This window comes from Hyperolius riggenbachi, chromosome 2 (genome assembly GCF_040937935.1).
Source record: "Hyperolius riggenbachi isolate aHypRig1 chromosome 2, aHypRig1.pri, whole genome shotgun sequence".
Classification (NCBI taxonomy): domain Eukaryota; kingdom Metazoa; phylum Chordata; class Amphibia; order Anura; family Hyperoliidae; genus Hyperolius; species Hyperolius riggenbachi.
The window spans coordinates 77,695,460-77,709,167 of NC_090647.1; the positions used below are offsets into that span (position 1 = coordinate 77,695,460).

The following is a 13,708-nucleotide window of genomic DNA, read 5'->3' on the forward strand; positions in this document are numbered from 1 at the left end:
TAAAATGAGAATCCTCTCTACAGGAACTAAACATACTGTTTGTCCCAAATCAATATAAACAACTTAAAAACAAAACAAACAACACACGCCTAGTCTTTTTTGCAGCACAAGATACATTTTGATTGTCTGTCTAGCACAAGCTTTTGCTTGCCAAAGTAGGACAGAGTTAAGATGGCCACACACAATTCTTTACATGTTTTATAATTTTTTTTTAGATTCTGTTTTTTTCTGGTTGGTTTAAACTATTGAGATATCTAACCAAAGTACCACAGTGTTCAATTTTCCCATAATTATGAAAACAAATGAACACTTCTTTTTCCGAAAAATGCAATGTATAGATAATATAAACTTATTACAGACCATTACATTTTCAGAAAAATAGGTCATAATCCATGCCCTCTCTCTACCTGTCAGGTTTGTCACTGGCTCCTCCTTGTGTTTAATGAGTCTCAAGTTATGAGGGGAGCTGAAATGACAGAATCCGAGAAGGTGCCCAGCGTGTGCTCTCAGAATTAGGATTATCAGGCACCATTCAAGGTCTCTAAGTGCACATGAAGGCACAGTTGATATCTAGAAAATCTGTTGGTCAAAATACTTTTGCCTAATACAGAGTTGTGATTACACATTATTAGGCAATGTTCACATTCCTTTCCTTCACCACCTGAGTTCACCTCAACAGCTTGGGGACCCATCTGCCAGGGTTCATATAAGAAAAAAGAAGTGTGGCCACCATGTCACCCCCAAGCATAACAGTTTGGCCACCATTTCACCCCCGACCATAACAGTGTGGCCACCATGTCACCCCAACCATAACAGTGTGGCCACCATGTCACCCCCGACCATAACAGTGTGACCACCATGTCACCCCAACCATGACAGTGTGGCCACCATGTCACCCCCGACCATAAGGGTGTGGCCAACATGTCACCCCGACCATAAGGGTGTGGCCAACATGTCACCCCGACCACAACAGAGTGACCACCAAGTCACCCCAAACCATAACAGTGTGGCCACCATGTCACCCAACCATAACAGTGTGGCCATCACCTCTCCCCCAACCATAACAGTGTCACGATAAGTACACATATTACTCAGTGTTGCCCATGACTCATGTATAAGTCGACTCCTATACTTTTATGAAGGGAGTCAGACCTACATTTCTAGACTTTTACTTGAGCATATACAGTAATTCACATACCCATCAGCAGGTTTCCTATAAATACCAACATGTGAGTCCCAGAATGCCACCCAGGAAAGAGAAATAATTCAGCTAAAGATCTTGATTAGGGAATAGATTTTATATTGGAGATAAGCCTGTATTAAATCCAACAATTCTAAATTGTTACAGAAATTTTTATCTCAGAGAGAATCATTCGGTGTCTATTTGTCCATTCAGAGCTGCTTTGTATCCACACATGGTTCTGATTGTATTTTTCAGAATTGCAGAGTACCCGCCAACTCGACAGGTGATCATCCTCAAGTGGACAGCAATGTACAGTATACAATCTTCCTTCCAACTAAGCCAGAACTTCCCTTCTGAAGCCTCATAGTGTCATCCATACACGGCTATGAACATATCCATTTAATTTGTAACACAACCTGTACGCTCAAAGAACATATTTTAAAATTACTATAGTCTCCATTACCTTAGAGAGCTCCTTGCCAGGGCCACACTGCTTGCAGGGACGGCAACTCCCAGCGTTATCAAAATATTCCTGCTCTTTGCAATCTCCAATTTCAGAACGCACTCGGCAAACCTAAAGAGAGAGATGATAGTTTAGACACCATAACATACATGAAGTAAAACCAAGAGCATGACAGCTTGCATGGTCAGCAGGCACTGCTAAAAGTGGCAGGATAATAGTTCTTCGCTGCTCTGCTCCATTACACTATCCAGCAGTGGCTGGATAGTGTAATGGTTAAGTGCTCTGCCTCTGACACAGGAGACCTGGGTTCGAATCTTGGCTCTGCCTGTTCAGTAAGCCAGCGCCTATTCAGTAGGAGACCTTGGGCAAGTTTCTCTAACACTGCTACTGCCTATAGAGCGCGTCCTAGTGGCTGCAGCTCTGGCGCTTTGAGTCCGCCAGGAGAAAAGCGCGATATAAATGTTCTGTGTTTGTTTGTTCTGTGTTTTGCTCTAGCTGTTTTCTCTCATCAAGGGTCATGTACCACCATTAGTAGGCAATGTTCATGCATTACAAATACTTTGGAGACACTTTCAAATTTTACACAAACACATGTACATAAAAGTGCATTAACCTCCCTGGCATTTAATTTCTGCTGGATTTCTGTGCAAAATGTCCTTCAATTAATTTTCACAACATTTTTGCCTGTAACTTACCAATATGTGCCAAGCAAGGGTCTAGTACACATTTTGAGTATAATAGACATTTTCAAACACAAAATCATGTGGAAAAAATAAATAAATGTAATTTTCCCTTTCTGCTAGGCCACAGTTTCCCCACTTTTCAGCCTTCTGGCAGAAAATGTGCAATTTTTCGCATGAAAGTTTCTAGAGCATGCGAAAATTTGCATAGAAACGCAAATTTTAATGAGGAAAACGCAACTGAAAAAACAGAAGCCTGACTCGTCCATACAGTTTTCAGCTATTTTTACCTTGACGAGTCAGGCTTGTTCATATCGTGAGGGAGACTATTATTCATTTATGGTATTTCTGTACAACTTATACTGTATATTACTTAGCATCTTACAGCTTATATAAAGGCATTACATATTTGAGTGTAAGCCGATCCCACAACGTATACTTAAAGAGTAACTGTCAGGCTGCAAAAGCTAATTAAAACCTCTATTCTCCTGTGTTAAACAGTTTAGAAGGAAGCCAAAAAGGCATTACTGAAGATAAAAATCTCTCTTAGTTTTGATGTGTGCTTATCAGCAAGGATGTTAGACCCAAGCTCTTAAGAAGCCGAGAGCCGCATACCATACAGCAAAGCATTCTGGGGCCCTCCCCTCGGCTGCTAGTGAGAAGTTACAGGGCTCCTGTTACAAAAGCAGCAGCCCACAGCACTAAAAAAAACTCCAGGCAGAGTACACTGCAGGAGTCCGCTATTGTTCCTAGCCACATGGCTAATTAATATTCACTGCACAGTAGTGTTTTACATTACCGATCTTTTGTGTGAGTGAATCATCAGGAAGCAGGCAGGACATGACGACACATTTGGCTTCATAGGAGACAGACAAACATGGAACCTGCCATGAGCTGTCAGGAGCATCATTCTCTGCAAATACTATATAAAGATTCTGTGAAATCCAAACGTGGACAGTGAAATGCATACGTAATGTAAGTACAGCCAATGTTTAGTTACTGATATATGTGTTTATTTTCTGAGACCCTATACCTAACAGCTCCTCTTTAAAAAACAAGAACAAATGAGCATCCCATGCCCTGCACCCTCCATCCCAGCTATGTGGAATTTATAATTTTGCTGAAGCAGTCTGTTTATACAATGTGCATGTATTTAACTACATGAAATATCCATACACTACAGAATGATTTTTAAAAGATTTGAGCAGGGAATCTATTGAAAATTGTTTGAACCACAGTGTAGCACCGTTCGATGCAGTGCAATGTTATGTCCTTGTCCATGTCCTTATCTCCCGCCTGGACTACTGCAACACCCTCCTGTCAGGCCTCCCTCTGAACTGCATTGCCTCCCTACAATCCATCATGCACGCAGCAGCCAGACTAATCTACTCCTCCAACCGCTCTGTCTCCAAGACTCCCCTATGCAAATCCACTCACTGGCTTCCAATTCACTTCAGAATCAGCTTAAAGATCTTATCTTTGGTCTTCAAATCTATACACAAGTCCTGCCCAACCTACATCTCTGACCTGGTCAGCAGATACACACCTGGCCAACCACTTCGCTCCTCCAACAATCTCCTAACCACCCCACGCATTTCGCACTCCCATGCTCAACTACAGGTCTTAACTAGTGCTGTCCCCATCCTGTGGAACTCTCTCCCACTGCCCATCAGGCTTGCCCTCTATTTCAACACCTCATATCCTGCCTGGACTACTGCAACACCCTCCCGTCAGGCCTCCCTCTGAACCGAATTGCCCCCCCTACAATCCATCATGAACGCAGCACCCAGACTAATCTACTCCTCCCACCGTACTGTCTCCATAACTCCCCTATGCAAATCACTTCAATGGCTTCCAATGTGCTTCAGAATCTGCGTCTGTGTGGGTTTTATCCGGGCACTCCGATTTCCTCCCACATCCCAAAAACATACAGATACGTTAATCGGCTTCCCCATAAATTGGCCCTAGACTACAATAGACACATAACTATGGTAGGGATTAGATGGTGGTCTCCTCTGAGGGACAGTTAGTGACAGGACTATGTACTCTGTAAAGCGCTGCAGGGGCTCTATATAAATACAAAATAATAAATGCTAAACATGTACACAGCTGCTGGGTAAATGTTCAGTCTTCACACCTTAGTGTTGTTTGAGGTTAAACACAGCTAGATGTATGCTCATATAGATACATGCATGAATACATAACACACGCGCATACATACATACATACATACATACATACAACACAGCAGAACGCATGACAGTAACCATTACATTCCACCTCCTAGAATACCATTTGGATGCCATATTCAAAATGATCCGTTCATGCATGTCATGCAAACTCAAAACAGAAGAGCCCAGCCAACTTAAAACAACATGTGGAACATTCTGCTCTTCATTTACTTGGGGGATGGGAGGGAGTAAAATATGTAATTAACTTTGCCTGTTCCTTGCTACATATAAGAGGGTAAAAAATGCACCAGGCCTCATGATGGAAAGAGACTTGATGAGGTTTGCAAAAGCTTCTGTTGCTAAAAAAAAAAAAATGGCATTTTTCATCAGGGAAATTACGGAAGGCGCAGATCAGTATCATTGGCGAGGAAATGATATCTCTCAGCTCTTAATAATGTCTGCAAATCTTTTGCTTTTTATTCAGAGTGTGTGCCGAAACTTCAAAAACGATGGTAAAGAAAGTTAGATATTTACCTTCGAGGATGGAAGGCTCTGTATCCCCTAGAGCAGAGGTGCTCACACTTTTTCGGCTTGTGAGCTACTAAAAATTAGCAAGTCAAAATGATTTACCCATGTACAATTTTAGGAGCACAACTGTATATACAGAATGGAAAATGTAATGCAGTCAGGATCTACCATGAAGTCCTTCACGATCCAATGGCCTTCCTGTTCCTCCCTGCTTCCCCTCATTCTACCCCTGGGCTCACGTTCCAGCCTCAGACTTTAACGTCGAAGAGGTCTTTGGGTGTCCTCGGAAGGACACAGAATTCCTTGGGTCTCCAATTCTTTCGAAGACGAGTGGCTACATACTGTGGACTTGTGTGTGTAAGCAGTACAGAGCCACTCATCTTCAGAAGTACGTAGAGGACAAAGTACTTCCAAGGAGACCAAAAGATGCAGCCAATGGAAGAACTGAATGTGGTCCGGCGGTGAAACAAGGGGACACAAAGAGGATTGGGATGGATCTAAGGAATCCAGAGATTTTCCTCCTCCTAGGTGAGTAACTTTTTTGTTTTAGCAGGTTACAGTTGTCCTTTAGGCCGGTTGCACACCTAAGACGACGCAGTACAAGCAATCAGAAATCACAGAAGAGAAAAAAAAAAGAAACACAGGGATATGGGAGCTCAATCTGGTGTGGTACGTCAGAAGGTATGGGAAATACATGAGTATGTAAGGTACTCACAAGTCTGGTTTGCTAGTCTAGCAAACACCATATGTGCATGTGGGTAATAAATGTGCAGTAGAAGTATTGGAGGCTGGCACTTCCAAACGTGAAAAAAGCTCTTTATTGAAACATTAAAATTAGTGGTAATACAGCGACAGCCCGCTGTTTCAGGTATCAGCCTTTCTTCAAGCGGTTTCAACCAGTGGTGGTTGAAATAGCTTGAAGAAAGGCTGATACCTGAAACAACGGGCTGTCGCTGTATTACCACTCATTTTAATGTTTTAATAAAGGGCTTTTTTCACGTTTGGAAGTGCCAGCCTCCAATACTTCTACTACACGGATTGGATCCAGAGGTGTGAGGATCCTTTGAGGCTTTGGCACCCATATCCCTGCTTTGTATGAGTGCCACTCTTTTTATCAGTGTCTTTACAAGGTAAGAAATGTGCAATCAGAAATCAGCCTTCATATGACCCTGCTCCACAGTGTGGCGTCATGGTCATATGCATAGTGCCGCCGCCCCCCAGCTAGTGACGTGCTCCCTGCTGGGCAGCACCCATCTTTGACACAAACGGGTAGAGTTTCACTTCTTGGCAAACTGCGCCCGCCCATCCTTACTCTGGAGATCCTGGGGCCAGGAAATGAGCCACAGCTTCTGTATTAAAATATTTTTTATTTTTTTAATTTTTTCAAAAAGTCGTCGATGGAGAAATTGACACTCTTCCTTTCAAAGCAGGAAGTGGGAAAAAAATATTTCCAGATGGACGTAACGGCAGTAAGAAGCACAAACATTTTAAACCTTTACACTAACTATTTAAAATATTTCTTTCCCCTGGAGTTTTGGCGAGCTGATGTGACAGGACCACTTCTATACCGCGACAGCAATTTTCTAGTTTGTAATGAGAAACTTTTAAGCTTAAAAAAAAAAAAAAATTACATCTTAACAAATGGAAAAATAAAAATTCCCCAGACAAAAATAATATACAAGTCTTGAACTTGATAGTATATTATTAGCTGGAACCACACAAGTTTAGCAGTTTATACGGTATTTGGATTGATTTTAGAGAAAAAAAACAAAAAACACAAAATGAAATGAAGCGGCTTTGAAGTTGTTCTATGTGTTATGTAGAAACACCACAACTATGTGAAGCGTGTTTGAACACGACGGCCATGTGATTACTCATAGGCTGCTGATGAACAGCATTCTGTAGCTTGTGACAGGCTGCACCGCGAGGGGAAATTCACGCTTACTCTACACAACGGAATCTGAGACCTCAAGGGATTTCTGCACAGGATTCTAAAGTAGCAAACTTCTCCTGGATTACTTACCAGACATGTCAGCATAAGCCACAGAAACTTCAACAAAAACAGTCTTTCCTTCAGGGTAACCGTACAGTCCATGGTGGTAACTGGCGCACACTGTCCTCAGACACCTTCAAAAAGAAACAGAAAAGCTTCATGGGTACCGAACTCCAGCCAAACAGACCCCAAAAAACGTGCAAAATACATGTACAGTTTTAAATTCAATATTATTTTGCTAAACACATTATTGTGGTGCACATACCCCCCTGCCGTGCTGCAAAGACGCATGGTATAAAGAAGAGGACGCCAGTTTTCCAGACTTGGGGTGCGTACACACATTTGACTTTGATCCACTTCCCCAATGACCAATTGGCCAATTTTACCAATTTAAAATTTCTGTTAGTTACTGGAATGTGTTAGTAAACTGGGTTGCCCAGAGGACACGCGTGCAAGCAAGGGGACAACATCCAAACGCTCTGTACATAGGGACCTGGCTCAGATCTGAGCCGGGGACCCCAACGCTGAGTGGCAATTCTTCACCACATAAACCAGAGCAATTCTTATATTTCAGCTCCACTCTTCATTAACTTTAATGTGTTTCACCTCCCCCCCCCCCCCTCCTCCCCAAATAGCAACAGAACACATTGTGGGTCTGCAGGTTAGTAACATGTTGTCTAACACCTTGTTCCTGCACTCTTGAGAGTGATTGAGTCTTGATCTCTGCCAGTCGACATGCCTCACACGTGTATAAGGCTTCACTGCAGGCTGGGGAGGGTATGGTAAGGGTCAAGTACATTACACACTAGGCAGGGAGGAACTGAACAGGAAGGTAAGCCCCCCTGAGCTTGCAGGTAGGTGCTGATCACAAACAGTTAAAATTCCCAGCAGCAGAAAGAGGAGGTGGGGTCTAGCGATGGTTTTGTGCTAAGTGGGGGGGGGGGGGGGGGTGAGTGATGTTCACTAGCTGGGGAAGCTTCGCCAACTTTGCCAGTTTTCTGAAGGGATGTTTCTGGAAGCGCTGCATTCAAAATATAAATTGTGTGAGCAATGGCACAGTCTCCTATTCACTTTCACCAACAATGGGAAATGTGGGTGGATTTCAAAATACAAAAGTCTTCTTCTCTTGATCCGGTGAAAAAAGGAAACATGACCATTCGAGACTTGCAAAGAGGGAGACCAAATCAAAATTCTTGCAGGGCAGCTGGATTAATAAGAAAAACAGTTTGATTGGCTCTTTACAGCAGGTTGTTCCTAGTAAGCCCGTATCTCCAAGCCATGGTCAGGTAAATTATGCACCATACAGATTAGTGCAGTTTACACACAGATAGCAATCAGAGCCAACAGGCACAGCGTGACAAGAGTTTATGATGTAGTTAAATTGTTCTTTCATAACATTCAGGCATTTCACAGTCCGTAAACTACAGGAAATTGAAAATATACTACAGAGAAATGAAAACAGAAAAATCCTAAACGATCATAAGGCTTAAGGCTTTTGTATTACCCGAGCTATGCACAAGAATGCCAAGTTATCCCATCACATGAGCTCTACTGAACACCACAGCGTGGTGTCTGGAGCCAAGAATTCCCATGCATGCCCATGTGTGCCTCACCGCTGTGATTATTCCCACAACAATGGAGCTCCAAGTTAAAGTGTGCCCAAGGCAAACCTAAAGACAAAAATTAGATACTTATGGTACCTAAGAAGAGTGAAGCTCTGGATTCTTCAGAAGCATCCCATGTCCTCCCAGTCTTCACCGTTGGTCCCCACCAGCAATATATCCAATAAAGAATTTTGGCCAGATATGTTACTTCGTAGTTGCATTATGCATGGCTGTGCCGTCGGTACAATCATCTGACTCAGACTCCTCAGTTTATGAAGTCATCGACTGACTCCAGGTACCCAAAACTGCTTCGACTCCTCAACTCCACAGCCCTGGCAGTACGGCTGCACTTGTGTATGAACAGGAGTGTGGCTATGATCATAAATGAGGTCCTAAGCGGCAGCAGTGGTCTCCAGGAGGATGTAGGAAGCCTCTGGAGCAGTGCTGTCCAGCTTCATTGGCAAGGAGGGCCACATATTCTTTTCAGACTACATGGTGGAGGGTCAACTTCAATAAATAGGGTTGCCGCAGTACTAATAGTGGGATAAAATACACAGCTAGAGGCAGACGAGCCGCAGCTGGTGACAGGCTGCAAAAGGAGGCCTGGCAGGCCGGATGTGGACCGCCAGTTGGACAGCAATGTTCTAGAGCAGTGTTTCTCAACATTTTATAAGTGTGTACCCCTTTTAAAACCCTGTACTCATCGAGTACCCCCTATCATAGTAAACATGATCACAAGTACCCCTTGACAAATATATATTTAATCGTTGTACATGATCATTGGTTCTAAACAATGTGCAAGCATTTATTATTGCTTTTGATTTGCTAAAATACTAATTTGGTGTTGTTTAAATAAGAATTATAATTTTCTAAATCTCTAAATTTGTTATTCTTGGTTAAGTATATCAAGCCCAAGTACCCCCTGGACCCATCAGAAGTACCCCCTGGGGTACGTGTACCGCATGTTGAGAACCTAGGTTCTGGAGGATCCAAAGGCTTCCCTTTTCTTAGGTAAGCAATTGATTTTTATCTTAATGTTCACCTCGGGTACACTTAAATGCAGCCAGATGACAGCAATTGAAATCCCCTGTAAAGTGTGGTGCAGTCACCTGGCAGCAAAGAGAATTGCATCATGTCACAACAGAGTACGGCGCGGAACTACACATGTGACTCAATGCGGTGAACGACTCTACGCTGGTGAGCACTAGAATCCAGCCGCTGCATAGGAGCAGCTAACAGACAGAGCATTCACCACCTTCAGTGTGACAAAGACCTTACTTTCACTGCTTAGTCTAGTGATGAAGGGAATCATGGGAAAGTGAAATAAAAGCTGCCAATGCTGGCGAATCACAAAATACTTTCTACCTGTAGCATAAAAGGAAACACCAGGTGAAAATAAACGAATGATATAAGAATTTATATCTATCCTCCTGTTCCTAAAAATGACCTTATTAGATAGCCCACATTTTTATTATATATTTTTAAATCTACTTTTTACTGTTTCATTGCTAAAATCTTTGAATTATTGACCCTTTTTAGGTCTTTCCTGCTCTCAGAAGCTATTTTCTGCCAGGAAAATGTTTTATGGCTGTAATTCCTTATCAGCGAGGGCTATGCTATAGTCCAACCCAGACAGAAACAGTCACTTGCATACCTGATTTTTAACTCTTTCAAGCAGAGAAAGAAAAAAAGAAACAGCAGTTATTTGTGTGCTTAGCACTGTACATACACATGTCCATCCTATCATGTCACATGTCAAACCGTGTATCCTATAAGTAAATATAAAAATTATTATCCAAGTGGCCTGGATTTGTGCGCGCTGAAACGACAGACACAGGGAAACCTGCGCACAGCACTGAGCTCGCTATTCTAACACGAGTCCCACAAGTGTGAGAACATCCTCCCTAGACATAAGAAAAACAAAGCGCACATAAAAGGGTAAAGAGACCAACACTTCACGGCAGACTAAAATAACCATGAGAGATTGGCTTATTAGTATTTAATCTAAGAGCAGCAATTTCCTTCCAGGAGAATTCTCTCACGCATAAAAGAGAGAGGCAGACTAGCATCTACATATTCAGATAATTGCAAGGTCACCACTGAAAGGCCTCAGAGTTCAGGCAGCTCGGCACAGTGTCAAGACCTGCAGCTGAAAGCATTCTCCCTGCTGGCTGGCTCCTGGATAGCTTCAGCCCTCTAACATTCGCTTCATAATGATCACTTTCATCTTGCTTCCCCAGGCTATCGCTACAACGGCCATTGACACCGAGCCAGGAGGCTAGGAGAACAGGTATTTCTTTTCAGGCTACGGAGTTCCCCGCCCCGCCACAGGAATACGCGGCTACCAGAAATGAAAGCAAGCTTGTTATCTTCAGTCACAAGGCGCTGCTGGATCCAGACCGTGCAGACTTGTAGAGTTTATTAGAAATGTTACAGAACAGGGGCTATGGCGGGAGCACTGCTGTGGTCAGCAACTTGGCACCAGTAAAGCCGAACACCCACCACGAAGACCGCGGAAGATGGATCGGGGGATGCTCGGCAACGAACGATCGTTCCCTGAGCCATCTTCCGCAACTACGTACCATGGGAACAAACGACAAGGCTGAACGCGACGTTGAACAATTGTGCTAATTAGTGTGGGGGTCAATGGCGATTGGAATGTCCATCCACAGCTGGATCAGTCATAAGGAAAGGATTATCGCACGTAATCAGCAATCGATTCACATTTTTTTTAAAGTGGATCTGAGATAAACTTTTGCTCATTGCATAATTGTGTTCCTTTCATATAGTTTATAGGGCATTCCTCAAGCCAAACTTTTTTTGTTTTAATACTCTAATTCCCTATAAAACTAAAAAACACTCGTCCACGGCTCCTTTTGTGCCTTGGCACTGTAGCAAGGGCTTATGGGAGCTCAGTCTGGGCAGGAGAAGGAGGTTACTAGCCATTGATTTCAGAGGCAGAGGGGAGGAGGAGAGGGGACTGAATTTACACAAAGGCAAGCTGATAGTATCTCCAGCCCTCAGCCTGTGACAATGTGACAAACAGAACATGGCTGCCCTCATTGTATCACAGGAATAAATAATCATAAACTTTTGAAGCTGTTTGCAGCTAGATATGCTGTGTAAACTATCTAGACTTTAGATAAGATATATAGATAAGTTACTTGTTATAGTTAGTTTTTCATCTCGGATCCGCTTTAAGAAGAGGAACTTTAACCAAGGATTGAACTTTAGTAGCTGATACCCCATTTATATAGAAAAATCTCTACCTTTTCTCGAATAGATCATCAGGGGGCCTGTATGGCTGTGGTGGTATTGTGGAGAAACCCCTCCCACAATGTGATGTCATGACCATGGTCCTGACAGTTTGTGAGCCTCATTGCATTGTGGGAAATAGCAGCTTTTTTCAACTGCCAAGCAAGCAAAATCTCCCTCTGTGCATAGAACTCTTAGGGCTGGAACCCACAGGAGCGCTTTTGGCAGCGTTTTGGCAGCACTGCGATACGCTAGCAGTTTGCCAAAACGCTGGGCTAATGTTAATGGATGGGGCAACTTCCACAGGAGCGTTTGCGTTTCTCAGAAACGCAAACGCAGGACATGCAGCATTTTGGGAGCGTTAGCGCTTCAATGCAAAGTATTGAAACGCTAGCAGAAACGCTCAGCAAAACCTAAACTGAGCGGTTTTGCTAGCGTTTTGCGGTTCAGCACACTGTAACAAAATGAAAAATAATTCACAGGACCAATCAGGATAAAAACGCAAAACGCTAGGCACCCGCTGGGGAAAAAAATACAATGTTGCAAAACACGACCAAAAACGCGCATGAATCCGCTTGCAAACCGCTCAGACAAAACGCTAGCGGTTGCGTTTAGCGTTTGCGGTTTGCAGTGGGTTCCAGGCCTTAGGGCTCTTTCACACCAGAGCCCTTAACTGCATTGTAACACAAAGGCAGTTCTTTGCGTTAACCAAGGTAAAATGAAAGTCCATAGATTTTCATTTTACCTTTCAAACCAGACGCTGCAGTTCGGTGCGTTTGCGGTTCCGACACACCCGGGAGCGTCGATCCGCCGGGATCCTGCGTTTTCCGTCAGGTTTAATTAATAGCTACCGCTGCTGATTGCGTCGCACCGCAGATTCCCGACGACACGCCGCAGGGCATATAACGCATGCAGGAAACGGCTTCTGCACGTGTTGATAGATGTGAAAGAGGCCTAAGTAACAAACATTCCATACAGATCACCTGGCAGAACAAAGATGTCACCACCAGTGATACATTTCAGAATGTAAATATGGAGCAAAGGAAAGATTTTACAATGGGCAAATACTGATTAATCTAGAAATGAATATTTAAAAAAATAAGCAATTTTATTCATTACTAGTGACCTTAGCCCATTTAAAAACGGGATAGGTCTGTCGCATATGCGCGTCGCCGCATTATATATAGAGATGATGTTATTTTCACCACAGTTCCTCTTTAACGTGTTAAACGAAGTTGTGCAATATTGTGGATAAAAACTTTGTTTTACAGAATTGCTTGGGAAAATCTCTTAGTGGTTATGGGTCTTTAGGCAACGCAGTAATTTGAGCGCCGTGTATAGCGGATAGTAGAAAATCGTTAAAATTACTGATATTCTACTATTGGACAATGGGCAATAAGACAGTAGAAAAATCAGAATGTTTTTACTATTATTAAACCGAACCATATTTTCACCAGCACCATTCCCTTTATCAGTGCCTAACCCTAACCGACCCACCCTCCCCCTCCAGCAATGACAGATATCAGCACTGCATTCGCCACTAAAAATTCACGCCACCAGAAAACAAATATTTTTATATATTTTTTAAGTGCTGCTGGTGCCCAAATTACTCCCTGCCCAGTACAGTTGTGAAGGGGCACACCTCGTTAGTGTAGGTTGGGTGCTTGATATTGTGACATAGGCAAATGTCACCGAGCAAAGTAGTCCAGCAGTATATCAGCACACCAAATTTTCATGAACACGCTCTTTTATTGAGCTGTCAATATCCACAAGTAGTGAGCCGAAATTTGTTTCGGGGGCCACGCAGTGTCCCCCTTTATCAAGGCGTGTG

General features: G+C 43.1%; 1 protein-coding gene across 2 annotated transcripts in view; it reads right to left on the reverse strand.

The window, feature by feature from the left end:
• Positions 1 to 13,708, reverse strand: part of TNFRSF19 (TNF receptor superfamily member 19) — a 106,571-nt gene that overhangs the window by 59,721 nt on the left and 33,142 nt on the right. For both annotated transcript variants that reach the window (XM_068266944.1, XM_068266945.1), the window contains exons 2-3: positions 7,049 to 7,152; positions 1,647 to 1,757 (exon numbers count right to left, since the gene is read on the reverse strand). In XM_068266944.1, coding sequence (XP_068123045.1) covers positions 1,647 to 1,757; positions 7,049 to 7,120 — 183 coding nt within the window. In that variant the 5' untranslated portion in view covers positions 7,121 to 7,152. The remainder of the gene's footprint in view (positions 1 to 1,646; positions 1,758 to 7,048; positions 7,153 to 13,708) is intronic.